The sequence below is a fragment of the Panthera pardus genome, unplaced genomic scaffold (genome assembly GCF_024362965.1).
Source record: "Panthera pardus isolate Hobbes unplaced genomic scaffold, ASM2436296v1 HiC_scaffold_2, whole genome shotgun sequence".
Classification (NCBI taxonomy): domain Eukaryota; kingdom Metazoa; phylum Chordata; class Mammalia; order Carnivora; family Felidae; genus Panthera; species Panthera pardus.
In genome coordinates, this window is record NW_026526765.1 from 121,345,504 (window position 1) to 121,373,347 (window position 27,844).

The following is a 27,844-nucleotide window of genomic DNA, read 5'->3' on the forward strand; positions in this document are numbered from 1 at the left end:
GAAGGAAGGGCTGGCTCAGGGCTGGGGTGATCCAGGTCAGGACTCTGTGTGTCCATGCCCCTAGGGAGCAGAGAACCTCCAGAGGGCACAAGCTGAGGTGCTGCAGTCTGTCCGGGAGCTGAGCCGAAGTCGGAAGCTGTATGGGCAGCGGGAACGTGTGTGGGCCTTGGCACAGGAGAAGGCGGCTGATGTCCAGGCTAGGTGGGGTCGTGTGGAGTTGGGAAGCCTGGCAGGAGGAGGGGATCCAAGGCATGACAGCCAGGCCTAAACTCGACTCCTCTTCCTTGCCTGCACAGACTGAACCGAAGTGACCATGGGCTCTTCCACACTCGAACCAGTCTCCAGAAACTCAGCACCAAGGTTTGGGGGATGTGGATATGAGGGAGGGCAGGAAGGAGGTGGGCAGAGTAGTCTCGTGGTTTGGAAACCAAGGGCATAAATCTGAGAGACTGGGACGAATCCAGGCTTCCCTACACCTTCAGTCCTTGACCTTGGTTAACCTGATCTCTCTGAATCTCATGTTCTTCATCTGTAACACGGAAATAGTGCATTTCTTTTTTATTCCTTTACTGTGCATTTATTGAGGATTCTATGGAGTTCCTGCTTTCAGAGTCTGGTGAATGCCAGACAGATAGTAAATAAACAAATAATCAGATTAAGTGAAAACAAAACAAGGTGCTATGATAAAGGGTAACAGGGTGTAATTTAGAGAGAAAGCTTCTCTGAATACATGGCTTGTCAAGAAGGAGCCAGCCATGCAAAGATCTAGGGGTGGAACATTCCAGGGAGAGGAAATGGTGAATTCAGGGGCTTTGAGATGGCAATAGCTTTGTGGGCTTGAGGAACCAAAAGAAGACTAGTGTGGCTGGAGTACTGTGAGCAAGGGGACAAGTACTGTGCAAACAGGTCAGAGAGGTCGTAGGACCAGCTCACGTGAAACCTGGTAAACCACAGTAAGGAGCAGTTGGGATTTTATTTTAAATGAACCCAGACACCACCAGTGCATCTTGAGCACGAGTTGTGAGTGTACAAAAGTTTTAGTATAGCACCAGGTGTATAGTAAGCACTCAATAATGTGAGAATCCATTCTGGATATGGATTGGCCTTGGAAGGACCCCAAGGGTCTAGCGGTCCCTGTTGACATATATTTTCTCTTCCCAGTTGTCTGCCCAATCAGCCCAGTACTCCCAGCAGCTGAGAGCAGCCCGCAACGAGTACCTGCTTAACCTGGTGGCCACCAATGCCCACCTTGACCACTACTACCAGGAGGAATTGCCAGCCCTGCTCAAGGCCAGTCCCAGCCCAGATACCCCTGCCTCTCAGAAGAGGGTGGCAGTGTGTGGGAGGGCCTGTCCTTTCTTCCCACCACTACCAGACTAGGTGGTGCTAGGGACCTAGCCTGCTTTGAGTGGGTAGAAGATAGATCCTCTGGTTCTGGTTCTAGTTCTAGCTGACTGCATGACATTGTGCAGAACACTTAACCCCTCTGAACCCCTCATCAGGGATAACTTCTGCTCTGCCTACTTTATAGACTAATGGGGCTCAGAGGAGAGAATAGATGTGAAAATGCTTTTTAAACTGTTAAGGTCTATGCATACGTGAGGGCCTATTATTAGAAGCAGTAATAATGTCTCATTCCTTCCCTCTTTCCAATTCCTCATGCCCATACCAATCTAAACCTGGGCAGAGAGCCTACTTTGCAGTAGATGCTGGGGGAAGGGTAGTGTCATTATCTCAGGGTTCTCTCTAGGCCCTGGTCAGCGAGCTCTTGGAACACTTGAGGGACCCCCTGACCCTGCTAAGCCGCACTGAGCTGGAAGCTGCAGAGATGGCCCTGGAGCATGCCCGCCATGGAGCACAGGCAACCTCCCAGGTGAGGGCTGTGCTCTTTAAGACCTCCCCAGAGATCCTCTTTACCCTGCTCTTTCAGTACAGACCACCCACTGCATTATCTGCCTTCTTTCTTCCAAGAGGGGCTGGGGACAGGCTTAGAGAGGTAACCAGTGAGTGCCTACTTTGACCTTTTACAACCCCCCAGGTAAGCTGGGAGCAAGATTTGAAGCTTTTTCTTCAGGAGCCTGGAGTATTTTCCCCCACACCACCTCAGGAGTTTCAGCCTGCAGGGACTGATCAGGTGAGACCACTGTTCATTGGAACCAAACCACATGTAAAGGGGACTGTGGTTTAGGCCTCCTCCCTCATCATCCTTGTCCTGATAATGACTTGGTGACTGTTATGTGGCTTCAGAACTCTAGTTCACCTCCTTCCCACCAGGACACAAATAAACATATTTTATTCCACCTTTCCGGTCCTTGACTGCACTATCCTCATCGTTCTATCTCTATCCCTCAACCCAGATCCCATTTTGGGGACTCTCTGTGTCTCTGTGTCCACAGGAAGGCACACCTGTGTCTATATACATAGGTGTGTGCCCTCACCTCTTTGTCCCTGGAGGTCAGGACAGAAAGAAGAAAAAAGGAGGAGACTGTAGTGAAGGAGCAATATCAGGTCCTCCTCACAGTACCTGTGTTCATTGTTCATGCAGGTGTGTGCCTTGGAACTGGAGGGGGACGCAGGAGGCATGGCTGGGGACAGTAGCCTGGAGAAAGAGGTTCAGCGCTGGACGAGCCGAGCTGCCCGAGACTACAAGATCCAGAACCATGGGCATCGGGTGAGGTGGGGGGGGGGGGTGTAGGTATCGTGGGTGGGCAGGAAGAGCTGAGAGATGGGAACCCTGGAATCAATGGGAATGTCATAGGGCTGCAGGCAGGAGGGGAGGGAAAGGTATATTAAGCCAACAGTGTGGCACAGTAGTTAAGAGCACTGGTTTTGGAGTTAGACCCACCTGGGTTCAAATCCTGCTCTCTTGTTTCCTAGTTATGTAACCCAGAGTGAGGGAGTGACTTAACCAACCTCTCTGGACCTCAGTTTCCTTATTAGAGTGGGGTTAATAATAGTAGCCACCTCATAGGGAAAATTAAATGACATAATACATGTGAAGCAAGTAGCAAAGTGCCATGTCCATAGTAAGTTGTCTCCCGTAGTATTTCTACCCACCCCTGTCCTCTGCCTTCCCAACCAGGTGCTGCAGCGGCTGGAGCAGAGGCGACAGCAGGCTCCAGAGCGGGAGGCTCCAGGCATAGAACAGCGGCTGCAGGAAGTGAGGGAGAGCATCCGGCGGGCACAGGTGAGATGTAGCCCTGTGGCTAGGGCCACTGAGATCCCACCCCCTTACACAACACTCTCCTCCACTGTCTCTGGATGGTGGGGAGTGGGTGGCAGGAGGTAGAAGGTGGACAAACTTGGGGAGGCTCCACCCACCTCCCAAAGGCAGGCCCAGCCATAGCCTTGATTGATCTCTCATCCTAATGCCAGGTGAGCCAGGTGAAGGGGGCTGCTCGGCTGGCCCTGCTACAAGGAGCTGGCCTAGATGTGCAGCGCTGGCTGAAACCAGCCATGACCCAGGCCCAGGATGAGGTGGAGCAGGAGCGACGGCTCAGTGAGGCCCGACTGTCCCAGAGGGACCTGTCTCCTACGGTGAGCACCCTTCGCTCCGTACCCATACACACCCAGGAAGGTAAAGGGTAGAACTCCGCAGTGGAGGGAAGACCCTGTAAAATGGGGATCATGACAGTACTTAAGTAAAAGAGGTTGTCGTGAGGCATGAATGAAATAAGTATAATTTTTTGCATAGTTTGTAGCATAGAGTGTCAGTGAACTTTTGTCATGAGTACAGTAAAACCTTGGTTTGCGAGCATAATTCGTTCCAGAAACGTGCTTGTAATCCAAAACACTTGTATATCAAAGTGAATTTCAAGAACCATTGGCTCAGTTGTGATCATGTGACATTCAGCATCACATAATACTCATATTGCAAGACATTGCTCATTTATCAAGTTAAAATATATTAGAAATATTTGCTCTTCTTGCAGAACACTCACAGAACAAGTTAATCACAATCTAAGATTTTACTTGTATAGGATTGTGGTTATGAACTAAGCTCTAAGTACAGATTATAAGTGGTTCGAATACCAGCCACTCTACTTATTAGCTGTGTGATCTTAGAAAGTGACCTAACCTTTCTGAGCCTCAGTTTCCTCCCAAGTAAAACGAGGTTTTCAGTTACGCAAAATATCACTGGGTCATTATGGAGATAAAATGAGGTGATATACATAAGATGTTTGGTGTTGTACCTGGCACAGATTAAGCACTCAGGACTAATTCTGTGGTGGTTGGTGTTACCCTGCTTGTGTTGATTTTGCTTTTGATAACATGGTGAACAGATCGGGGGGGTGCCACCTTGGGGAATGATCTGCCAGTGTTCTTTAAGAATAGAGTGGAGGAGTGGGAGATGAAATGGGTGCTTGAGAGTGTGGGGCCCCCCTATGATGTCTGTTGTCTGCCCCCTCCAGGCTGAGGATGCTGAGCTCTCGGACTTTGAGGAATGTGAGGAGACCGGGGAGCTCTTTGAGGAGCCTGTCCCCACAGCCTTGGCCACTAGGCCCCTTCCCTGCCCTGCACATGTGGTGTTTGGCTATCAGGTATCAGGTGGGCATGGGGGTGGTGACCTCCGACAGGTGGGGATGGGAGACAGCCAAGTCCTGAATCCTTCCTTGTGGGGCACAGGCAGGGCGTGAGGATGAGCTGACCATCACAGAGGGCGAGTGGCTGGAGGTCATAGAAGAGGGAGATGCTGATGAATGGGTCAAGGTGGGTATGGACCTTAGATCCAGATCCTGGTTGTGGGCAGGTGGGGAGGGTGCAGTGGGAAGGTCTTCTCTATGGCTTGCAAGGATCCAGCCAGACAAAACTAGAAGCCTAAGGAGGAGGGCTAGGGCTATGGGCTGCTGAGGCAAGTCTGCTATCTGTTCACATTGCTGGGTGAACAGGCTCGAAACCAGCACGGCGAGGTAGGCTTTGTCCCTGAGCGGTATCTCAACTTCCCGGACCTCTCCTTCCCTGAGAGTGGCCATGACAGCGACAACCCCTCAGGGGCAGAGCCCACAGGTGAGAATGGGAAATTCTGGGTCTGGGGAGCGAGTGTTTGTGGCCCTGGGATATCATAGTCCTGGGGGCACTACCGTCCATCAACTCCCCTCAGCATCTCTCCTGGGCTTCTGCAGCTTTCCTGGCCCGTGCCCTATACAGCTACACGGGACAGAGTGCAGAGGAGCTGAGCTTCCCCGAGGGGGCACTTATCCGCCTGCTGCCCAGGGCCCAGGATGGAGTGGATGACGGCTTCTGGAGGGGAGAATTTGGGGGCCATGTTGGGGTCTTCCCCTCCCTGCTAGTGGAGGAGCTTCTTGGCCCCCCAGGGCCCCATGAACTCTCAGACCCTGAACAGGTGAGGTTTTCTTCTCCCTGGATCCCCAGACACCTCTGGGTTGACCCTCCCACTCCAGTGAGGCCCCATATTCATCTTAATGCCCCCTCCCTTCTCCGGGTTTACCTCCTATAGTGGCTTGGGTCTCCCAAAGGAGTTTGGCTGGGTAGAGAAGAAGGAAACCCAAACTGTCTTCATTAGAGTTTGATAGTCTTACTTCAGTGTTAGGTACATCTGAGTTCATTCCTACTGCATTACCTTGGGCAGTGATATAACCTCTGTGCTTTTGTCTTTACATGTAAAACAGGGTAATAATACCTGTGTCAGCAGCCCACTTGTCGTGATTAGAGGTAATGGAGGTAAAGCCCCTAGCACAGTGACCCACAGGAGGTTCTTTAATATATGGTACCTGTTGTTACAAGGAAAAGCCTTGGCGTGGTAGTCAGGAGACCAGTTCTAGTTGGGACTTGACCACTAACTGGCTCCATGCTTTTGGATAGATAGCTTAATCTGAGTCTCACCTCTAACAAAGAAAACATAAAAATCCCTACTTCATGGGATGGTGGTGAGGAATGAATTAATTAGTGTATATGAAGTGTCAGCAGAATGTCTGGGATATAGTTAAGTGTCAGTACATATTGGTTATTGAAGTGTATTATCAGCTAAGCCCCCACCTGGATATAAGCATTTGGTGGCTCTCCAAATTGAGAAGTGATGGGACAGGCATTGAAGACAAGGTGAGAGAAAAAGTTAATGAAACTTTCCCATATGCCAGGAATAACTCTGTGTGCTCCTTCTTCCCAGATGCTGCCATCCCCTTCTCCTCCCAGCTTCTCACCTCCTGTGCCTACCTGTGCCTTGGATGGAGCCCCTGCACCTGTGCTGCCTGTGGGTGAGTAGAGGGCATTGGAGGCCCTGGGAGTGGAAGAGACAGGAAGAAGGAGCAAGGTTATACTTGACTCCTCTGCCTGCCCTCAGGAACCTCCTCCCTCAGGCTCACAGAAGCATGATGGGGAGAAGAACTTGGGCTTTGAAGGCAGGTGCATTGTTCAGACTTTGCCTGTGACTTGCCAATGTGTGGTTTCAGGAGTGATGTGTAACCTGCCTGGGCCTTTACAGAGTGAGGAGAAAGGTCCCTACTTCACTGAGTTCTTGTGAGAGTTAGAAAGATGGGCCTAGCATTGTGCCTGGTACATAACACTCATGCACTTAGTAGCTGTTTTCTCATGATTATTATTTGACAAATTAGCCAGCTTCTCCCAGTGTTTTCCCAGTATACATTCTCTGCCTCTAATGTTCTTGAATCCTACAAACGTCTTAGTGTGTATCATCATTTTCTTTCTTGGAATGTCTACCTTTTCTAAAACCTTCTGGCACTTCTATTTTCTTCATGGAGCTTCCCTCCTTGATTCCAGAGATCCCTGTGAGCATATTCTGTACCTCCTATACCTGTAGTTCACTTGGAATGGTTTAGCACTTATTCATTTTGTTTGTTGGTTTTTCACTCTTAGGTTCCTGGCATGGCCATTGGGAGTGGGAGTGCTGTGAATTCCATCTTCCCCTCTCTGGTACCTTGCACAGGGCTGATTATACAGCAGGTGCCAAATAAGTGTTGAGGATGGATGTAATGATGTATTTTATGGCTCAGATTAGTGACTATTCATTAATGCAACAAATACTTAGAGAGTACCACTGTCGTAAATGCTGGAGATGCAGCAGTGAACAAAATAAAGTCTGAAGACTGACTTGTGGTTCTTGTTTGCAGACCAAGACCTGGAATGTCCTGGACCCCTGGACATGATGGCACCTCGACTCAGGCCGGTAAGGGCCCCTCCCCTGGAGGAGATTGTGTCATTCCAACTTGTCCTGTTTTGTCTAGGGGTTTGAGGAAATGGACAGGGATATCCCCAACGGACGCTTCTGGAGCACTGACTGTGTGTTCCCTACAGATGCGTCCACCACCTCCCCCACCAGCTAAAGCCCCGGATCCTGGCCACCCAGATCCTCTCACCTGAAGCCAGGGGACTGCTGTCCCCCAGTGATGCTGCTGTCCCTATTTCCACGATGTCAGAGACCACCCCCTCAATGATCTGAAGTGACCAAGCCAAAAGCTGGAGTCTCCCCCATCTCTACTCTCACCTCCAGGAATAGAAACTTTTCTTCTCCCCCTTTCTGGGGTTGGAACTCACTCCCCCCCCGATTGTCCTCCTGTTATTTCTAGGGCTGGAACTCCCCCTTTTTCTTCTGCCACCACCCCATCTCTAAGTGGGTTAAATATCTAGAAATCTCTGGGGCTGGAACCAATTCTCCAAAGTCTTGAGTGGCTCCAGCCCATCTGTGTCTCCACCCTGGCTCTGTGACCCACCCCACTCCAGATGCCATGGCCACTGGGTTTGGGGGCTGGAACAGGGGCAAGCCTGTCAAAAGGAGCTGGAGCCAGTATGCAAAACAGCTGTAATGGTCTGAGCGGATTTATTGACAGTGAATAAAGGGCACTAAGCCCAAGCCAGGACCTGGGCCTCTTGTGCCAAGAGGGCATGGGGCCTATGGTGCTATTGCTTTAGGGGCCCACCAAGGGCAGGGGCCTGCTCCCAGCTGCCACGCTCTAGCAAATGGAGCGAGGTGATGGGGAAGGGGTCAGGCGGCCTGTTGGCAGGCAGGGGAAGTGAAAGAGACTGAGGGATGGGGGTGGGGAGACTTCTCCCGAGGTCCCCCAGACTGAGACCATGCAACTCCAGGTGGAAGTAGAGCTGGTTCCTCAGCTGAGGGCAGTGCTGTCCAGTGGAGAGGAGGGCCTTCATGCCCACCCACCCCCGGCCCTGCCAGCTGGTAGTCCATCAGTACAGTGAAGAAGGAGGCTTGGAGGAGAGGAAGGGTAACAGTGTTGCTTCCTATTCAAGCTGTGTCTCAGCTTTTACCCAGGGGCTACAGGACCTTCCCTACCTCCTGGGGTACATGCCCACTCCCCACCACTAAACCAAAGAATGTGTAGCAAAGGCCAACCCTGGGAGTGCAGAGAGCCAATGGGCTTAGGTAGTTTAAGTAGAGAGTGGGAGGATGAGATTATCTGACTTGGGGCCCAGGCAGACTCACCTCACACACCCCCTGCTCCTCGTGGTGCAGACACCTGTGAGAGAGAAGTGGTCAACAATGGGAGAACAGGATGTGGGTCATATCAGGGCCACCTCCCCTTCAATCCAGGGTAGGAGGCAATAAGAGCTGAGCCCACCATAGCCCTGCCCATGTCTTCCTACCTGGTGATCTGTGGTGTCCAGTTTGCTTGGCTGTCCAATTGCCTCCCGACTGGCCAGTCCTGGGCTTGGGCCCTTCCCTCCAGCCCCTAGAACTGACTCTGCAGAGGCTCTAGGGTTGCCCTCAAGTGTACAAGGGACTAAGCTACTGTCCCTGAGTCCTCCATTCTGCACCAAGGGACTGGCGAGGGCCAGGGGCTGTGGCCTCTCAGGGGGCAGGCTCTCAATGGCAGGTGTCCCTGCCCTGGGATGCCCTCCCCCAGACCCCTGACTACCCCCTATGTCCTGCCCTCCACCAGACCCCCAGCTCCTGTCTGTGGGAGAGCCATCACGATGCTCATGTAGTCCATAGCGCTTCTCTATGTGTGTCACCCGGAACCTGGGAAGGGAGAGAACACTGGGGCTTAGGACCATAACTCAGAGGCTGCTCAGCTTCCCTTTAGCCAGGGACATCCTGGGTTTCATGGCCACTTCCTTCTGGCCTAGGGCAGGGGAGACCTCCCCCAGATGGTGGGGCATACTGTGTAGCCTGACTCCTGCTGTAGTTCACAGTCTAGGAGAACAGAGGTGGGGACCACCTTTGGAATGAGGTGCCTGATCATTGGGGCTCCCACCTCAAACTCCCTTTCCCTGGGGCTTTCTATCCCCACCTGCCCACAGAGAACACAGTGGTCTCCCCAGGCCGGGGGCGGCTCTTTCCTTCCTTGGAGCGTCCCTGACGGACAAGTGGGGGCCTCTTGTTGCGGCTACAGTGGATGCAAGGGGCAGCAGACCCCAGATGCACTGTGTGATGATGGGAGGGGGTTCCGTCCTGCAGGCTGGAGGTAGCATCCACGCTGGACAATAGGGAAGAGGGGAGCAGGAGTGACATTACCATTTCCTTTCCTGTTCCATTTGCTCCTGTCCTTTTTGCTTCTTAAAACATCAGATGCCTCACCTTCCCCAGGCCCCAACACTATTGTATTTATCTAATAAACGCAATATTAAGACGTTAGTGATCATGTGTTCTCCCTCCCAGGGTTGTTTGCTGAAAGCGGGCAATGTTTAACCCAAAAGAGTGGATAAAGGGATAAAGGTTATAAAAGGGATAAAGGTTAGGCTTGATGACATCCAGATGGAAGTATAATTTGAAGGAACTCAGATTCCTACAAAACTTCTTTCTTCCTATAGGTTAGCCACCTTTGCGTTCCCCCCACCCCAAACATGCGAAGAAAGGATTGTGCTGGAGGAGAGGGTACTCTCCAAGGCAAGCTAAGTCATGCTGGCCCTTGTTTCCAGCTCACCTGGACAGCTGCACTGTCCCTTCTCCTTCACTGTCCCCCAGCATCTCCTTCAAGGCCTCAGCATTGGCTGAGAGGAGAAGGAAAAGAGGGAGTCAGTGGAGGTGGAGGTCAGGGCAAGAGAAAATTGACTGGGGACTGGGTGGGGGGGTGGGTTGCGGGGCAGGGAGAGCAAAGGGCCAGACTACACCCACCTTCATTTTGGATGATGCAGCGAACAATCCTCTCTACTGTGTCCTCATTCATGTCATCGTCCTCAGCTGAAGCATGAGAGGTTGGCAAGGAAGCAGGAAATGAGTCAGCTTTGCGTGAACATTACCTGGTGGCTTCTGTGGCTTATTGCCCAAGATCTATCCTTTTGTTTGCCATCATGCTGCATGTTAGCATTTCAGGGGTCAGGGCAGTAAAGATGGGAAAGGTAAGTGGGAGCCCAAGACTACCAACAGTGAGCCCTTCCCACCCATCCTGCCTTTTCTAGCCTTGCTTTCAGGATGGTGTCATCCCACTTGCAGACTCAAGAAAGCATCATTAAGCCTCCCTGAAGGCATGGTAAGGGTTTGGCCTGGGTCTCTTGGCCAGGAAGGCAGAAAGAGGTGTGGGGTGAAGGGTATGGGAGAAAGGTGACTGAGCCAGGTTCTAGGCTCCTCACTCACGGGGCTGGAGCTGGGCATCGTCAGGCTCCGAGCCCCTCGACGTGCGGCAGCGGTAGCCCTTCTTCTTGAGCACGTGGCAGATCATGAAGCCTACGAGGCCCATGAGGAAGAAGACCAGCACAAGCAGGAAGAGCATGTACAGCCCATGTTGGGGCGGTTCCAGGTCAGGCTGTGGTTCCGACATGAGGCCCTGGGGGGCGAGCGCGGGCCAGGGCGCCTCCTGGGGTTAGGGGGCTGCAGCTAGGGACTGGGGGAGGGATAGGAATTCGGGCCTCAGGATTCGAAACTGACAAGCCTCGGAGGTCCGGCCCCACCCCCCTACCCAACCAAGGAGCTGTCCGTGTCAGGGGTGCTGGTCCGGGGCCGGGGTGCCAGACGGCGGATGCGCAAGCCCTCTTCCGCGACCCTGATCCTGCTTCCCCGACGCCCAGAGCGTTCCCCTTTCCAGCTTGTCCTGCGCTTCCGTCCCTCCCAAGGACACTGCAGAGCGAGATGGGACGGAATTCTCAGGCGGTCGGCTTAAGAATCGCGCCTGAGTCAGCGTCCGCACCTCCTCCGCGCTGGCCTGAGCCAGGCCTCTGCAGCCCCCTCCCCTGCGGGTATTCCGCACAATGCCACCCCTTTGGGTTCCTCCCATCCAGGCCACCTGGCCCACTCGGTACCGGTGGTTTGGTTCTGGCTCCGGCTCCAGCTCGGGTTCCTGCTCCAGGGGCGTCCTAGTCCGGCTCAGGGCCCCCGACGCCCTCCCGGCGCTCATCCCTTGCTTCCTCCCCCTCCCCCCTTCGCCGCCTCACCGGCTCCGGGCTGCGGCTGCAGATACCGGTGCCGCGGCAGGCGGGGGGAGGGAAGGATGAAGAGGGATGCGGGCTGGTTGGGAGCGGAGGCAGGCTTCGGACAACTCCGACTGTGGGAAGGGGAAGGAGATGGGGGTGGGGGCGCTGCCGCAGCCTCCCTAGGTTCCCAAATGCCTTCGCCAGTCGCCAGCCCAGGACCAGGGGGCGGAGCGCAGGTGTGCGGGGCGGAGAGCTAGAGCCTTGCGCGCTTGTGAGCGCAAGTGTGGTGCGCGCGTGACTGCGCCGTCCCCCCTCCGCGGGGGGAGTGTGCGGCGCCGAGCCTGGGTCCGGGCGGGGAGCACAGGCAGTCAGACGAGAGTGCTCTTCACGGGTCTATCCCGCACGCCGGGCGCGGCTCCGGCCCTCAGATGCCTCAGCTGAGTGGATAGTCAGGAATCTTCCCAGTGGGCCGGGGAAAGCTGACTTTCTCCACCCAAGAGGGACAGCGTGGCTGGTTCTCCGGAGTCTCCTAGACTGGTGACCACGGCCTGAGCCCCGTTTGGGGCAGGTGGCTGGACGAGATGGCTCAGCTTCCCGAAGATTTGGCCCCCGCCCGGAAGGAAATGACCCTAGCATCCTAGGACCGATGCTACGCGTCCTCCGCAAAGTCCAGAAGCTCACGCTCCAGAACCTAGAAGGGCGAGCCAAGCGACGGGAGGAACTCCGCAGGGGGCGTGGTCGGGAGGCGGGGCCTGGATTTCCCGGTTCCGCAGAGGCAGGCTGCGTGCTTGCGCAGCACGTACGAGCGGGGGTGGGGCAGGCAGCCGGGCGGGCGGCGGAGGCACGGGGCCTGGTCCCGCCGGCACCATGGCCAAGACCGTGGCCTATTTCTACGACCCTGACGTGGGCAACTTCCACTACGGTGAGGGAACAAGGTGGTACGCGAGGGGTTTCGGGACGCGGAAGTTATGAGGCGGGGGTACTACAACTCCAGCGAAGGGTACTGACGAACTCTTTTCCCACCCCCAGGGGCAGGGCACCCTATGAAGCCCCATCGCTTGGCATTGACCCATAGTCTGGTCCTGCACTACGGTCTCTATAAGAAGATGATCGTGAGTCCCAACATCGCTGTTGGGTTTTGAGGGTGGGGGCGAGCTGGGCGGCCCTAGGATAGGTGGGCTGCACTGAAAGCACAGGGTGCGACCTACCCTTGGGATGGGGCGGAGGCTGGATTTCTGGAGTCAGGAACACCCACCTTGTGCGTAGTGTTGGTGGGTGGATCCACCGACTTAATGGGAGTTACTTCTTCATCTTAGATCGCTAACCTTTGACCTCAAGTGGACCAACCTCTGGCCTATGGTTAGGGTGGAGTGGGGCTGGTTTAAAGGCAGATGTTTTCCTTTTCAGCATCTTAGGGTGTGGGCAGTGCTGTGGCTTCAAGAAAGAGAGAGGGGGCTGGATCACTGTATCTGGATGTGAAGTGTTCCCACCGGTTCCCACCCCTTCTCCGCAACCTCTCTGTGCCTCTGAGGAGCTAGAGCTCCAGGGAGGACTCCGCAGGCCTATGCGCAAATACCTATGTGTGTGTGAAAGAGAAGAGATGTCGTGGGTATTTCCTTATGAACTTAGAATACCCCCGCACAGTTCTACTTAATTGCTCCCATCTCCCAGATATGCACATGGGGACAGATAATCCCAAGCTTGGATTTTATAGTTGTGATAGGCGATTATAGCAGTTAAGTTTAGCCCTCTTGGGTCACAAGGGGAATTGGACAACAGTATGAACAAGTGTTGCCCACTGTTTGTGCTGAGGCACAGAAAAGTGAAATGGTTATAGAAAAGACTGAGGTGATGTTAGTGCATGATTCTATGAATCCTTTGAAATTGTTTGCTGGTATGTACCTGTGTGCATTTTCTGGGGAGAGAAACTTTTTGTTCTAGCCTAGTTTCTAAAGAACTGTGTGAACCCCTCAAAAGATAATAAATCTCTGGCTTAGCACCTTGGCCCTTTGGTTTTTAATTAGAAGGTTGTCACAAATCCTGTATTATTTAACTCCAAAATTAAGAACTCCAAGGAGAGAAAGGATGGCATCAGAGCCAAGGGGAGGAGATGAGTATGGAAAGAATCAAAACTAGGAGGTCCAAGGAAAAGTGCAGTGGATCAGGGCTCAAGGTTGAGAAGGTGGGAAAGATTGGGCTGGAAGTGGGAAGAAGGCAAGCCCACTGGTCTTTAGAAGGTTTGATCATAGTACCCCACCTGGCTAATCAGAGCCTCTCATCTTTACTGATGTTTGTTTCATATAATAGCAAGGATTGCAGCAGTGATAGGACCACTGCTGTGTGTGGTTTTGGACACTCCGCGGGGCTGGGGTCAGTGTGGGCAGTCTCAGCCCAATGAATAGGACTGACCTTGCCTCCATTCACCTTGTTTTCCATCCCGAGGTCTTCAAGCCATACCAGGCCTCCCAGCATGACATGTGCCGCTTTCACTCTGAGGACTACATCGACTTCTTGCAGAGAGTCAGCCCCACCAATATGCAAGGCTTCACCAAGAGCCTTAATGCCTTCAACGTGGGCGATGACTGGTGAGGGGAGGCCTGGGATTTTTAATGCCAGCCATTTCAAGGAGAATGCTTGAATGAGGTCTCCTGGCAGCAGTGGGAACATATGAAAGGGGTCCTGTTTGTCAGTGAATCATCATTTACTCATTTGGTTTTTTTCAACAAATATTTATTGGTTGTTTGCTCTAGGCCAGGCCCTGTGCTAAGTCCTGTGAAGGAGAGGTACATGGCCAACTGTGAGAGTGTATACTTGGGAGAATTACCTGTCATGGGTATGGGGTTGTCAGTGGAGGCTTTCTAGGGGAAGTAACAGAGGTTAAGCTGAGATCTGAAGAAAGAATAGGAAGTAATTAGGTGAAAGGTGGTTGGGAAGACACAGGTGAGGCAGGAATGTCATTGGGTATCAGGGACAATCTGCGCTGAGGGTTTGTGCTAGTGTGGTATGCCACTCATTTGAGAAACAGAAAAAAGGTCAACCACATTTTATGAAGGAAAGAGTGATCGGAATCAAGGCTAAAGAGATGCTTAGAACCTTTAAATGGTAAATAGCCCTATTATTAATTGAGGCTCTTACCCCTAGAGTAGACAGAAATTATCAAAGTGTTTTAAAAGTAAGAGAGTGATTTACCCTGAGAGAAGTTTACATTGAACTTTTCATACAAAGAAGACTCAGAGTTAGGTCCTTTGGGGAAGGGAGTGGATAACAAAGATAAGCCATGATCCTTGCTTGCATTCTTGTATATATTCATGAAAATGTAATAGTCATAACAGTTACCATTTACTCAATTTATTTTTAAACTTTTTATTAGGAAAATTTCAAACATTTCGAAAGAATAGTACTGTAAACTCCCCTATATCCATCACCACCTGCAACATTTATAAACAAATGACCAATCTTACTTCATCTGCATCGCAGATCATTTTAAAGCAAACCTAACATTTTTGAAATGACATGTAAATACTTGATTGTGTATCTCCAAATGATACTCTTAAAAAAGAACTGTACATGCTTGAGTGTATGGGTGGCTCAGTCAGTTGAGCGTCCAACTCTTGTTATTAGCTCAGGTCATGATCCCGGGGTCTTGGGATCAAGCCCCATGCCGGGCTCCTCACTGAGCATGGAGGCTGCTTAAGATTCTCTCTCTGCCTCAACTCCTGCTGTCTCTCCCTAACTCTAAAAATTAAAAACAAAAGAAAACAACCCCCCCCCCGTACACATTGTGATTATCACTCCTAAAAAATTAGCAGTAATTCCTCAATATCATCATATATGCAGTCAGTATTCAGATTTCTCCAACTGTCTCCTAAACTTTTCTTTCTTGCAGTTGATTGTATTTGGTTGATAACATTTCTTAAGACTTTTAATCTGTAGTGTTTCCTTCTCTACTTTGAATTTATTTCTTGAGGAAACCAGGCTGTTGATCTGTAGTTTCCTACAACAGCTACTGTTTATTGAGTACTTACTCTGCTATGCTCAGGTTTGCTGGTACATCCACTTAATTCTCACGTCAACAGTGAGATGTTATAGTCCTTTTAAGTTAGGCATAAGGATACCAAAATTTGAGGAGATTTACGTAACTAGCCTGAGTCACAAAACTGGTCAGTGAAAGTGGCAGGATTCAGTTCCAAAGCCCAGGTTTTCAAACACTTCAGTGTTCCCCGAAAGGTGTTGCCAGTGGAAGCACTCTGGGCTGGAAGATGGAAACCAAGTCCTTAGGCTGGCATTGACCACCTTCCCAGGCTTACCGTCATGTCCCTGCTTGCATTGGATTCCTTTCTGGAATGCCCTTTGCTCCTCTTTCAACCTCTCCAAGGCCTTCCTGGTCTTCATACCACCATGAAGTTTCATACCATGAAGACTTTCTTGACCACACGAGGCACAAAGTTCTGTCCTGTACACACTGCCCTCGTCTTTTGGTGTTTGATCGCATGCTGTCTTGGGAGCTTCCTTGGTATTTTTTTATTGCTGCTGCTGTTGGTTCTGAGCTAACTTTACAGGTGTCAGAATGCAGTCACCCTCAGGCCACAGCTGGGGCTCTGTAACTGCTCTCTGTGTAGTTAGGGAATACTACCTACCACTGGGCCCTTTGCACTGCCTCGGTTGTGCTGTCAGACTTAAGCTACAGTCACACCTATGTGTGTATTTCAGATGAGAATCAGGGATTTTTCCCTTTTAATTAATTGAGAATTAGTTAATTAATTTTGATGGTTTTCAAATTAATGTACTATAAAAAACCCAATTATACTGCAAGGCTTTTAATGGAAAAAAACAAAACAAAACAATCCCAGATCTATCCCTCCCACCCATAAAATCCCTCTCCCCAGTGGCAGCCACTTTCAGGTCCTTAGCTATTTCTTCTGATATTTACCTTTGGATTTCAAAGCACTGATATTAATCTACTACTGTTCCTAATAATCTCTAATACTTAAGTAATGCCCTCTTTGTGTCAGGTACTATCCTAAATGCTTCACAGGCATTAGCTCATTTAATCTCATCAATCTCTGTGAACCAGGGTCTGCTATTGTCTCCTTTTTACAGATGAGGACACTTAGGCACAGAAACTTTATTTATTTAAATTTAATTAATAATTAATTAGTTTAGAGAGGAAAGAGCCAGAGCCTACATGCGTGGGGGAGGGGCAGAGATTGAGGGAGACAGGTGAGATCATGAACCTGAACTGAAATCAAATCAAGAGTTGGGTACTTAATGGACTGAGCCACCCAGGTGCCTCAGGCCCAGAAACTTTAAACAGCTTGTCCAGTGTGATCATTACCAAGTGTTGAAGAGTCAGAGTTTGAACCTAGGTAATCTGGCTCCAGAATTTGTCTCTTGAATCGTGCTACCATATTATACTGCCTGTTGTAATGTGCTTGTATTGCTATTTTTTCACTTTACAACTTAAAGTGTTTTCTATTAAGCTCTTAGTATGGGAAATGAGCATTTAGTCTCCTCATACCATCACCCTGGCTTCCCCTTCCCTTCCACCTTCACAATATGTCACTATTTTTATTAAATAAGTATTCTATGTTTACATCGTTCTAACTTTGAAAAATTCACTTACTAGACAGCCAGATAGTATAGTATGATTTAATTTTTCTATTTGTACACCTTTTTGTTTTTCCAGGAGTCGATAATCACATTGTTTTTTCACTTGCTTAGTTTTCTAGGTATCAATTGTTAATTCTTCCCAGAACCTTTGAGAAATTATAAAACTCCCTACACCTCTTTTTTTTGTAGTCAAATGTGTCAGCTGAACGATTATTTTTTGAGAACTAAAACTAGGGAGGGGTCTTTTAATCCTTTCCTTTTTTATAAGTCAAGTTTATAAAGGTAAATTTGCATACAGTAAAATTAACCCTTTTTAAAAATTTTTTATTTATTTATTTTGGGTAGAATAGGGGAGGGGCAGATAGAGAGAATCCCAGGCAGTCTCTATGCTGTCAGCATAGAGCCTGATGTGGGGCTTGGTCTCCCGAATTATGAGATCATGACCTGAGCAGAAATCAAGAGGCAGATGCTTAACTGACTGAGCCACCCATGTGCCGCTAAAACTCACCCTTTTTAGGCTTGTAATTCTGAGAGTTTTAACAGTGTGTATCAAAGTATAGATTATTTCTATTATTCCACAAAGGGCTCTTATACTCTTACAGTCAGTCTCTTCTTTCCAGCTTAGCTCCAGGTAACTACTGATCTGAGGTCTGTCCCTATATTTTGCCTTTTCCAGAGTGTTATATAAATGGAGCCATATAATATATAATGTTTTGTATCTGGTTTTAAGCCTCTCCTTTTTATAAAAAAAAGAAGGTAATAATTATAATTAACATCAACTTCCGGAGTACTAGGTACCACACGCTTTGTTAAAGAGTTTCTATAGTTTATCCTTATTACTTTCTGTGGGTTATCCTTATCCTTAAACTGTATATGGGAATACAGTTTTTTCTTAAAAATGTGTGATTCTAAAGAATATTATTGAACATTGTGTTAAAATCTGATATGCATAAAAGAATCTTTTAAGAATAACAAAGTTTATGTTCTCTCTTAATTTATTTCCTTTTTGGTGTGTTGCTTAAGTACCTAGAAGCTGCCTACTTTTCTCCCCAGCCAGGATGCAAACTCCCTGACAGAGTTAAATGTTTTTTTACTTCCATCCAGTGACTTGCACAGGGCTTGGTACATGGTTTGGTCCAAAATATTTGTTGAATAAATTTGCACATAACCTGGGTGCATAGGGTGTGGGGAGAAGATTATTAAAGAATGGAGGTTGGAGGGGTTTGGAGTTAGGGGAGAGGTGTAGGAAGGACCTGGTTGGAAATAAAGAGCTCTGACTTGCTTCTCTTCCCTGCAGCCCAGTGTTTCCCGGCCTCTTTGAGTTCTGTTCCCGTTACACAGGCGCATCTCTGCAAGGAGCAACCCAGCTGAACAACAAGGTGACCATGGCCCTGAGTCCTGTTCTCCCTTTCCTATGGGTCCTTTCACTCAAGGCCTTAACCCTGAGCCTGAGCTTCCAGCTTTGGGGATGGACAAGGAGGACTGTGAGTTGGGTGTTTGTCTTTCAGATCTGTGATATTGCCATTAACTGGGCTGGTGGTCTGCACCATGCCAAGAAATTTGAGGTGAGTGAGGAGATGATGGGGGAGACAATGACTGCCCTAGGTAGGTGGTCAGGATGACAGTAGGGGGCAGCTGGGTAGAGGAGTCGTTCCTCTCTTTGTAAGACCACTGTCTCACTGTAGGCCTCTGGCTTCTGCTATGTCAATGACATTGTGATTGGCATCCTGGAGCTGCTCAAGTAAGTAGCCTGGGAGGAGTTGGAGGGACTTGTGAGACCTGCGGGTGAGGAGGTCTCTCAGATGGCACTGGCCCTGACCCTGGCCTCCACCCCCATACTAGCTTCTCCACAGTTCATAATGCTTTGCTCAGACTACATCCTCTGTGTGTTGCTGGAAACTCCCTGCTGCCTGCTCACATTTCAGTCTTCTCTGCACATCCCTCTCCTGTCCCTGCCTCCAGGCTGGAGCCCCAGGGTTGCCCATAGGGATGGCATTAGGTTTCAGTGGATTTGGGCTGAAGCAGACTCTTCATAATTCCAGACCTTGTTTTGGGAGGAGTGGGTTGGATGGTTTTCTTGCTGGAGTTCCATTCTACCTCAGACCCTGGCTTGGCCGTCATCCCAGGTACCACCCTCGGGTGCTCTACATTGATATTGACATCCACCACGGTGATGGAGTTCAGGAAGCCTTCTACCTCACTGACCGGGTCATGACAGTCTCCTTCCACAAATATGGAAACTACTTCTTTCCTGGCACAGGTATGGGAATAGGGATGACCGTCCCCTTTGCTCCTTCAGCTCTTTACTGTGATGGCTTCCTGCTTAACCTTCAGGTCTCGGCTCAGGTGGCCTCTCCTCAGAGAAGTCTCTCCTGACCACCACAGTTAAAAGTAATCCCTCCTTCCCCGTTACTCTGTCACATCCTCGTGCTTGCTTCTCTTAGAGCACTCACTGCTATTTGTATTTATTGCGGTGTTTTGTTTTGTTTACTGTGTCCCTCCTCATCATGCCCACCTGCCAAGAATATAAGTTTGGTGGGATTTCATTCATTTTTTAGTTCTTTTTACTACTAGATCCCCAGCGCCTAGTACACAGGTTGGCTCATAGTAGGCCCGCAAATATTATTTGTTGAATGAATGCAAGCCACGAGAGGTGGGGTGGCTCTAGGGAGTATGTGGTGGAGGGACATAGATGTAGTGAGAGGCCCTCAGGGTACGGGTTGGGGTTGAAGCAGCTGGGTTGTGAGTGCCCTCTGTGGATGGCTCCCACCCCCTACTCTCCACTTCCCTATAGGTGACATGTATGAAGTTGGAGCAGAGAGTGGCCGCTACTACTGTCTAAATGTGCCCTTGCGGGATGGCATTGATGACCAGAGTAAGTATTGAAGTCTTTTCCCTGCACGCTAGACCTCTTCTTTCTCTCCTTGAATTAACCTCTTCTGCCTGGTATTGTCTGCTATTGGGCCAGGTGTCCTTAAGGATGAATGGCCTTCAGAGGGACCATGAACCCCCCGGAAATTGTATGCAACATGTTATGTGTAGGTGCATTTTTTTGGGAAAAGGGTCATTAGCTTTCATCAGTCACTCAAATGGGTCTGGGACCCCATTCAGAAGTTCAGAACCAGTGATTTGGTTCTTTGGGTTGCCCCTTTTCCTGGGCTACATGCTCTCTCAACCCCCTTTTTCCTTTTGTTCCCTGTCTCCCCATCCCCTTGGGGTGCCAGGTGCCCATCTTTGGCCCTCTCCCAGGTTACAAGCACCTTTTCCAGCCGGTTATCAACCAGGTAGTGGACTTCTACCAACCCACGTGCATTGTGCTCCAGGTAATACTGTCAGTGCCTCCTCAAGAGGGCTCTGCCTGGGCTTAGGGGAAGAAAGCAGGGAGGAGGAGAGCCCCAGTATTGGTCAGGGAAAGGAAGTGAAGGACATCTGGGACGTTCTGATCGGTTATCTCACTGCAGCTGCCTGGGGTTTTGCTTTTTGCAGTGTGGAGCTGACTCTCTGGGCTGTGATCGTCTAGGCTGCTTCAACCTCAGCATTCGAGGACATGGGTGAGATTTGCCTTCCTTCCCTGCCCCCAGGTTTTCAAGTGGCTTTGGGCCTTGATACACGAAGTGGGGGTAGGTGGCAAATGGGCCATAGGAAGAATAGGGAGAGTCACTCCTATGCAGTGAGAAAGGCCCATGCAGAGGCACTGAGACAGGGAAGAGCTGGTGTAGCAGAGGAGATGAAGTCACAACAGTGAGGCAAGAACACAGGGAGCAAGCTGGAGGCAGTTTGGCTTGAGGCCTGTGAAGGCAGCCGTGGCAAGGTTGTACAGAGCCCTTACCTCATGGTAAGGAGTCTGGATTATATTTCAGATATGATGGGAAACTGCTGGAAGATTTTAAACAGGGAAGTGACATGATCCAACTCAGGTTTGAAAGTGACTGCTCTGGGGCGCCTGGTGGCTCAGTCGGTTAAGCGTCCGACTTCGGCTCAGGTCATGATCTCACGGTTCGTGAGTTCGAGCCCTCTGTCAGGCTCTGTGCTGACAGCTCAGAGCCTGGAGTCTGCTTTGGATTCTGTGTCTCCCTCTTTCTTTGACCCTCCCCAACTAGCACTCTGTCTCTGTCTCTCTCAAAAATAAATAAACATAGAAAAAATTAAAAAAATAAAAAGAGAAAGCGACGGCTCTGACTGCTGAATGCAGGAAGGATTGGGGTGGGGGTTGGGGACAGGAGTGGAGGTGGGAAGACCAGCTAGGAAGCCATTGGTGTCGTCCAGGCAGCAGATGCAGTGCCTGGGTTTAGGTGGAGAAGGTGACCAATGAGACGTACATGATTGGAGTTCTATTTTGGAGGCTAGAACTGACAGCACTTATTGGTGCATTAATGAGAATAGTTGATTAACAAGTAGGGTGTCAGGGTGGGTGTTGAGCAGGATGGAGGTGGGAGTGCACTTTGTTTTTTAAATTTTTATTGAGATACAATATGTATGTAATACAGTACACATATCGCAAGAGTATAAGTCAATGAATTTCATTACCTAGATCAAGATATGGAACCTTTTCAGGGCACTGGGGTGGCTCAGTCAGTTAAGTGTCCTGCTTCGGCTTAGGTCATGATCTCACAGTCCGTGAGTTTGAGCCCTGCGTTGGGCTCTGTGCTGACGGCTCAGAGCCTGCAGCCTGCTTTGGATTCTTCCTCTCTCTCTGCCCCTCCGCCACTCATGCTCTGTCTCTCTCTGTCTCTCAAAAATGAATAAATGTTAAAAAAAAAAATTAAAGGGGCACCTGGGTGGCTCAGTCGGTTAAGCGTCCGACTTCTGCTCAGGTCATGATCTCGCGGTCCGTGAGTTCGAGCCCCGCGTCGGGCTCTGTGCTGACAGCTCAGAGCCTGGAGCCTGTTTCAGATTCTGTGTCTCCCTCTCTCTCTGACCCTCCCCCGTTCATGCTCTGTCTCTCTCTGTCTCAAAAATAAATAAACGTTAAAAAAAAAAATTAAAGAAAAAAGATATGGAACCTTTACTAGTTCCCTTGTGCTCCTTCCAGGCAATAGCTAGAGATGTACACTTTGAGTTTTTAAGAACTTCCTCCAGCTATTCCCCTGGTTCCTTTTAACAGGGAATGCGTCGAATATGTCAAGAGCTTCAATATCCCTCTTCTGGTGCTAGGTGGTGGTGGCTATACTGTCCGAAATGTTGCCCGCTGCTGGTGAGCATGCTCCCTGATTTTCTTCCTCCCCCTTGTCCACTGTGAGTTGGGGGCTCCCTGAGAGATGGCCAGGTGGGCCCTTCAGCCCACTTGCTCATCTGAGCCCACTCTGCTGTTTGGTTTCAGGACATATGAAACATCGCTGCTGGTAGAAGAGGCCATTAGTGAGGAGCTTCCCTATAGTGGTAAGGACCACCCCATGATACCCCATAGCAGGAAGCCATTCTCAGAAGACCCCTGAATAGCCTGGTTTGAAGGCAGATCAGAATTTTTTTCTTATTATTATTACAGGTTGGAAATTTGACACTCTAGGAGCTCTGCAGACTGAACTCCTAAGCAGGGAAAAGATTGGACAGCTCTTTTGCAGGGGGTTTGGATGGGAAGGAGATAGGTTGGGAAGTCTCAGGACCTGCCTGTCTCTGTCTAAGCCATACCTTCTCTCCTGATCTCCCTTTCCCTGCTTAGAATACTTCGAGTACTTTGCCCCGGACTTCACACTCCATCCAGATGTCAGCACCCGCATCGAGAATCAGAACTCACGCCAGGTCAGCAGCTTGGAGAAACTGAACACAAGGGTTGGGGGAGCCTAGGAGAGGTCCAGGATGAAATCAGAGAAACCAGAGAAGAGAGGAAAGTTCTTAGTTGTCACTATAACTCTTATCAGCTAGGAGGCAGCCTGGGTTCAAGTAGAGGCAATTGGTGTCAGGAGGAGGGACATTTATCAGGTGGGTACTTGAACTAGGATTCAGAAAGGGATTAGAACTAGGATGGTATGGGTGAAAGGTAGCTAGAAGTGTGGGTGCTCTGGGAATCCCTCACTCTCTATTCCAAATCCCAAATCAGTACCTGGACCAGATCCGCCAGACAATCTTTGAAAACTTGAAGATGCTGAACCATGCACCTAGCGTCCAGATTCATGATGTGCCTGCAGACCTCCTGACCTATGACAGGACTGACGAGGCTGATGCAGAGGAGAGGGGTCCTGAAGAGAACTATAGCAGGTCTGGGGCAGTGACTTGACAGCCGGGGCTTCCAACAGGCATATGGGGGAAATTAAGAGGGAAAAAGTAAATAGGAAGGCATTAGCTTGATTGCTTCTGGCTTAGCTCCTTTAGTACTTACTTTTTGGTCTGTTGCAATTCCACACTCTTGGTGTGTGTGTATGTGTGTGGGTATGCCACAAATAAGTAATTTATTGTCAAAATTTTAAACAACACCAAAATATGTTAAGCTTGCATTCACACAGTCCCAGACCAGTTTGACAAGTAACCACTGTTAATAGTTTGATTTCTATTTTTTCAGATAGATCTTTTTCAATAGATTATAAGTATACTACTCAACATACATGTATGAACACAAACACCTACACACTCATTCTCAGAGTTTGTGCATCTTTTGTTTTTAAATGTAAGTTGGATTATTCCATACAAGTTGCTCTACAATTTACACCTTTTTTTTTTTTAACAAAACAGCATATCTTTCCATGTGATTATGTATCGATCTGCTTCATTATTTTATTAGCTGTATAATATTGCATTGTGTGGGTGTAGCATAATCTAAGTACCACTTATGGCATTTACATTATTTCCCTTTTTTTTTTTTACCATCACAAAGAATATGGTGATGCACCCCCTTATACAAATATACGTCTTTGTATGCTTGTTTCAGTAGGCTGTGTGCACTAAAACTTTTTATATTTGTTGCCAAATTGCCCTCCAAAAAAATCTATAACAGTTTATAATATTCCCAGCATTTTACGTGCTTCTTCCAGGTTCAGAGCTCTACAGGTCATTGCTTATATACTCTCTAAGACCCTTTGAGATCTTTCCTCTGTTCATTTTTTTCAGGTGTGGTAATTATATTATGTCTTTTTTTAAGTCTTTATCTTTCTGAGATACATATTAAAATATTTACATGTACATTGAGTTAGGGAAAAAAAGAGATTAGAGCTTTTAAAAAATTTTTTAAATCCCAGAATAGGTTTTTCTGAAAAATGAAGGGAAAAGACAGCAGAAACAAGAAGTGTAGAAAGAGATGCACTTAATGGAGAACAGATATCCTTACTTGACTGAGGGATAACCACAGCTGGTTACCTGCACCTCCCACGCAGTGTTAGAGGTTCAAGCTGGCTCTGAGTGTGATGACCTTCTCAGTCCCTTCCAGAATCTGCTTCTCTTAGAGGTCAGCTTTCAGATTTCTCCTTTAGATCTGGGCTTTACTGCTTGGATCTTTGGAACCACTCTACTCCTCCTCCATGAACACCCTCTTCTTCCCACTCCTGGTTGAGGAGGTATCAGAACCTCTGGCCTAAGGATTCCTTTTGAATGCATCGCCTCCTTGTCAACTTCTCCAGGTCTCTGAAGCTTGACTTCTAGAATTGATTTTCTTAGAAACGTGCTTTGAAGTTTCTCCTTTTGGCAAAGTTTGGCTTTTTCATCTCTGGTTCTAGGCTGGTGTCTGGGCCTAGTCTCTGTATAATACTAACCCCTCTCAACAGCCAGCAGAAGCCTCAGGCCTCTTCCTGCCCTAAGCCCTACCTCACTGTGAGACCACTCACCGAGTTCCTGTTCTTTGATCCCTATAGTTCCAGCTTGCATAGCACTTGCAGAATTGTAATAGGAGTGACTACTTTTTGTGGATTTGCTAAGCATCAGACTCAATCCTAAGTGCTTTATATTAAAACATATGTATCTTCATGTCATCGTTCTACTGTCATCAGACAACCCTAAAAGGTTATCCTCAAATCACCAGAGGAGGAATCTGAGGCTCAGAGAGGTTAAGTAATTTGCCAAAGGTCCTACAGCTAGTTAAATATCAGGACTGAGAGTCAAGCCTGAGTCTCTGACCCCACATCTTTAACTCTTATGCACTCAGAGGTAACTGAGACATTGTTTACCAGGCAGATAGGGCTTTCCCTGACTTTGTTCTCCAGCTTCTCTTTGACGACTTTCTCCCTTCTTGCTCAGTTATCAGTGTGGGCAAGGTAATTCAGTTCTCAGTTACTCATATTCTCTCAGAGAGTAGTTTTCCAAAAAGAAAGAAACCCGTATTGAGTACTTACTGGGCACTGAGTTGCTTTCGCATCCCTTTCATCACTCTCCTTTCCATTGCTCTTAGAACAAAGCCCCATTCTTTGACCAGGGCTTTAGAAAGCCCTGTGTGGTGGTGTTTGCCTATGTCCATGGACTTGTCTGTAACTACTCTCCTCCCTGCACACTGCTCCCAACTATCCTGGCCTCCATGCTCCTACTGGAATACATCAGTCACCCTCCACCTGATAACACTGTACTTGGTTTTCTTGCAGCTTAAAATGGGTTTCCACAGTTATTTGTCTGGCTAGCTCCTTCTCGGATTTGAAGTCTTACCTTAGAACAGCTGTCTGTAATAATTCTTCCTGAAGTTTACCCTTTTTCCCCCCTTCACTCTCATTCAGATCCCTTTCTTTTTTTTTTTTTTCAGAGCACTTTCCACCATGGTAAATTATCATCTTTATTTACTTACTTTGTTAGTTACTGTCAGTCTTGTTTATTTGGTGTTTTGAGGATAGGCAGAAATTTTACTGAACTTATTGTCTGCTGTATCGCTGTGGCATATGATGGTGGCTGGCATAGAGTAGTCCCTCAGTAAATGTTTATTGACTACAAGAATGGATGGAATGGATTGCTACCAGTCTCTGCCAACAGGAGAGGAGTAGTTCCTTGACAAAAGGGGCCTAAGACGTAGCTCCAGAGAGGGTGCCTGTGTGGGGGAAGATGAGAATTTGGGGAATAGGACCCTGACCTCTCTCCCTTGCTTTGCAGGCCAGAGGCACCCAATGAGTTCTATGATGGAGACCATGACAATGACAAGGAAAGCGACGTGGAGATTTAAGAGCAGCTGGGCTTGGCTCTAGCCCAAGGAATTCCTTTTTACCTCTTGTTTGGGCAGGAGGGAAAAGATGTGGCACCCACAGCCCTGGATGGTCACTTTCAGGGCTTTACCAGTGCTGGAGGAGGGTTTGGAGACCACACCTGGTTTTTGAACCAACTATCCCCTTTACTGTATTTCCCAAGGCCTGACAATGGTACTTATTAGGGATTGGATGGGGACAAGGATAACTTCCCCTAGGACATCTTGGGCAATGGGCCCTAGATGCTGTTCCCAGCTACTTTGGCCCCCTTATTCCTTTCCTGCTTCCCTCCAACCCAGAGACTTACAGGGATGAAGATGTTAGACGGGAGTAAAGTTGCCTCAGACTTTCTCCTTTCTTGGTTTCCCCTACAGCAAGCCTCGTTTTCAGTGCAGGTGAAGAGTGAGGGATTTTAGGGGTTTCTGGCTCTCTAACATCTTAACCCCAGATGATGGGAAATATGGTTTTGAGTCCGGGGAGGATGTAAAAATGTCTCTTTCTAACTTTTGGCTTTATGTCCATTTTACCACTGTTTTTATCCAATAAACCAAGTTGGTATTTTTTGTACCTTTTGCCTTCCTGGGAATATTATTAATTCTTGCTAGCTGCCTATATATGAAAGGAGAAGAAATGGGGGTCATGATGTATATAATAAAAATCATAGTTAACATTCATTCAACACTTATCTTAGGCCCTGTGTATGAATTCTACGTGGATTATGTTACTCATATATAGAGAGTTCTTAGAGCATTCTGGTTAAGAGTTAGACAAACCTGAGCAATTACTAGCTTAAGAGAGGGAGTAGAAGATGACTTGATGTTTTGGAACCTGTATGTTTGGAATGGTAATGCTAGTTGGTGAAGATACACTGAGATAAAACGTCAAGTGCTTAGCATGGTGCCTGACAAGTGGTTGCTCATTATCTTAACTGTCTTGGTGAAGAATGATGCTAGATACTGTAGTAGCCACAAATGTGGACCCTTCCCTGACGTTCATAATCCAATAAAGAGTGAGGTAAATGGTATAGCAGATGTAGACAGTGGTATGAGAAAGAAGAGTGATAGATGGATCATTCCTTCCATGCTTTGATCCTGTGTCAGTGCTCTAGCTTAGAAAATAATATCCCATGCCCTAAACTGAGCACTGGGGTCTCAGAGTTCCCTCCAGGAACATATATTTGAAATCTTTTGTCAGCTGTGGGTGAGATAATTCCATCCATATTCTGGGGGCCACATATTTTTCACAGAAGGAACAGATGTAGCTGGGAGAATGGATGAGATTACTGAGGGAGAAATGAAGCTGGATGAGCAAAGAACACACTCTTGGAGAACACCTGCTCTTTTCACTCAGGTTTGGTTTTTGTCAGTAGGATATCCTGGTCAAACATAGGACTTCCCAGACTAATCTGGATTTAAATTTTTTTTTTAATCACTTATGTGCCCTCAAGCAAGTCACTTTAACTCTCAGAAGTCCCAAATTTTCTATCTGTAAAATGGTGAGACTAATGGAGTCTGTCACATGGCAATGCCAGGATTCAGTGAGGAACAACACGGAGAGTTTTGCATAGTGTCTGGTTTAGAGCAAGTGCATGGTAAATGGTAACTATTATTCCTGAGTAGTTACCTGTTGGCAATAACTAGTTTTTCAGAATAAAAAACACCACTAGGAAATAGACCTGCGATTCAAAACTAGGTGATCTAACTCCAGTCTAGCACTTGCTCTGGACCACTCTCTGTTCTAGGCACGTAGCTTTCAATAAATACTGCCGCTTTCAAATTTTTTCATGTGCTCCACTGATGTTGCACACATAAAAAACTGTATTATCCTTGAAAGACCCGCAGTGGATTTTCGGCCAAAATGACATCTCTTAT

General features: G+C 48.5%; 3 protein-coding genes across 13 annotated transcripts in view; 2 read left to right on the plus strand and 1 right to left on the minus strand.

Moving 5' to 3' along the window:
- The window catches only part of FCHSD1 (FCH and double SH3 domains 1), an 11,602-nt gene extending 2,034 nt beyond the window's left edge, over window positions 1–9,568 (plus strand). For both annotated transcript variants that reach the window (XM_019424505.2, XM_019424508.2), the window contains exons 6-20: window positions 65–201; window positions 297–360; window positions 1,162–1,290; window positions 1,751–1,873; window positions 2,039–2,134; window positions 2,546–2,671; window positions 3,083–3,187; window positions 3,376–3,537; window positions 4,413–4,541; window positions 4,627–4,710; window positions 4,890–5,007; window positions 5,124–5,344; window positions 6,128–6,215; window positions 7,089–7,144; window positions 7,273–9,568. In XM_019424505.2, the coding sequence (XP_019280050.1) occupies window positions 65–201; window positions 297–360; window positions 1,162–1,290; window positions 1,751–1,873; window positions 2,039–2,134; window positions 2,546–2,671; window positions 3,083–3,187; window positions 3,376–3,537; window positions 4,413–4,541; window positions 4,627–4,710; window positions 4,890–5,007; window positions 5,124–5,344; window positions 6,128–6,215; window positions 7,089–7,144; window positions 7,273–7,338 (1,704 nt within the window). In that variant the 3' untranslated portion in view covers window positions 7,339–9,568. The remainder of the gene's footprint in view (window positions 1–64; window positions 202–296; window positions 361–1,161; window positions 1,291–1,750; window positions 1,874–2,038; window positions 2,135–2,545; window positions 2,672–3,082; window positions 3,188–3,375; window positions 3,538–4,412; window positions 4,542–4,626; window positions 4,711–4,889; window positions 5,008–5,123; window positions 5,345–6,127; window positions 6,216–7,088; window positions 7,145–7,272) is intronic.
- The window catches only part of RELL2 (RELT like 2), a 12,902-nt gene extending 1,231 nt beyond the window's left edge, over window positions 1–11,671 (minus strand). For 2 of the 7 annotated variants that reach the window (XM_053907405.1, XM_019424519.2), the window contains exons 1-7: window positions 11,170–11,668; window positions 10,508–10,987; window positions 10,049–10,114; window positions 9,858–9,924; window positions 9,225–9,410; window positions 8,578–8,953; window positions 8,417–8,450 (exon numbers count right to left, since the gene is read on the minus strand). In XM_053907405.1, coding sequence (XP_053763380.1) covers window positions 8,418–8,450; window positions 8,578–8,953; window positions 9,225–9,410; window positions 9,858–9,924; window positions 10,049–10,114; window positions 10,508–10,691 — 912 coding nt within the window. In that variant the 5' untranslated portion in view covers window positions 10,692–10,987; window positions 11,170–11,668 and the 3' untranslated portion in view covers window position 8,417. Of the gene's footprint in view, window positions 1–7,778; window positions 8,954–9,224; window positions 9,411–9,857; window positions 9,925–10,048; window positions 10,115–10,507; window positions 10,988–11,169 lie in introns of those variants that run through there. The other 5 variants (XM_019424517.2, XR_002073881.2, XM_019424516.2 and 2 more) reach the window with 5 other exon arrangements.
- A 255-nt stretch (window positions 11,672–11,926) lies between these two features.
- HDAC3 (histone deacetylase 3) lies at window positions 11,927–26,540 on the plus strand. 4 transcript variants are annotated; one of them, XM_019424510.2, is made up of 15 exons: window positions 11,927–12,218; window positions 12,310–12,392; window positions 13,723–13,865; window positions 18,188–18,269; window positions 18,399–18,455; window positions 18,576–18,631; window positions 19,017–19,150; window positions 19,685–19,765; window positions 20,140–20,213; window positions 20,377–20,441; window positions 21,995–22,084; window positions 22,211–22,269; window positions 22,550–22,629; window positions 22,928–23,085; window positions 25,885–26,540. In XM_019424510.2, exons 1-15 carry the CDS (start codon window positions 11,927–11,929, stop codon window positions 25,952–25,954), a joined length of 1,524 nt encoding a protein of 507 aa, XP_019280055.2. In that variant the 3' UTR covers window positions 25,955–26,540. The 4 variants fall into 4 exon arrangements, 3 of the variants coding, with proteins under 3 accessions (XP_019280055.2, XP_019280056.2, XP_019280057.1); XM_019424511.2 differs by having other exon boundaries at window positions 11,927–12,215; XM_019424512.1 differs by having other exon boundaries at window positions 12,070–12,202.
- The last annotated feature ends 1,304 nt before the right edge of the window (window positions 26,541–27,844 follow it).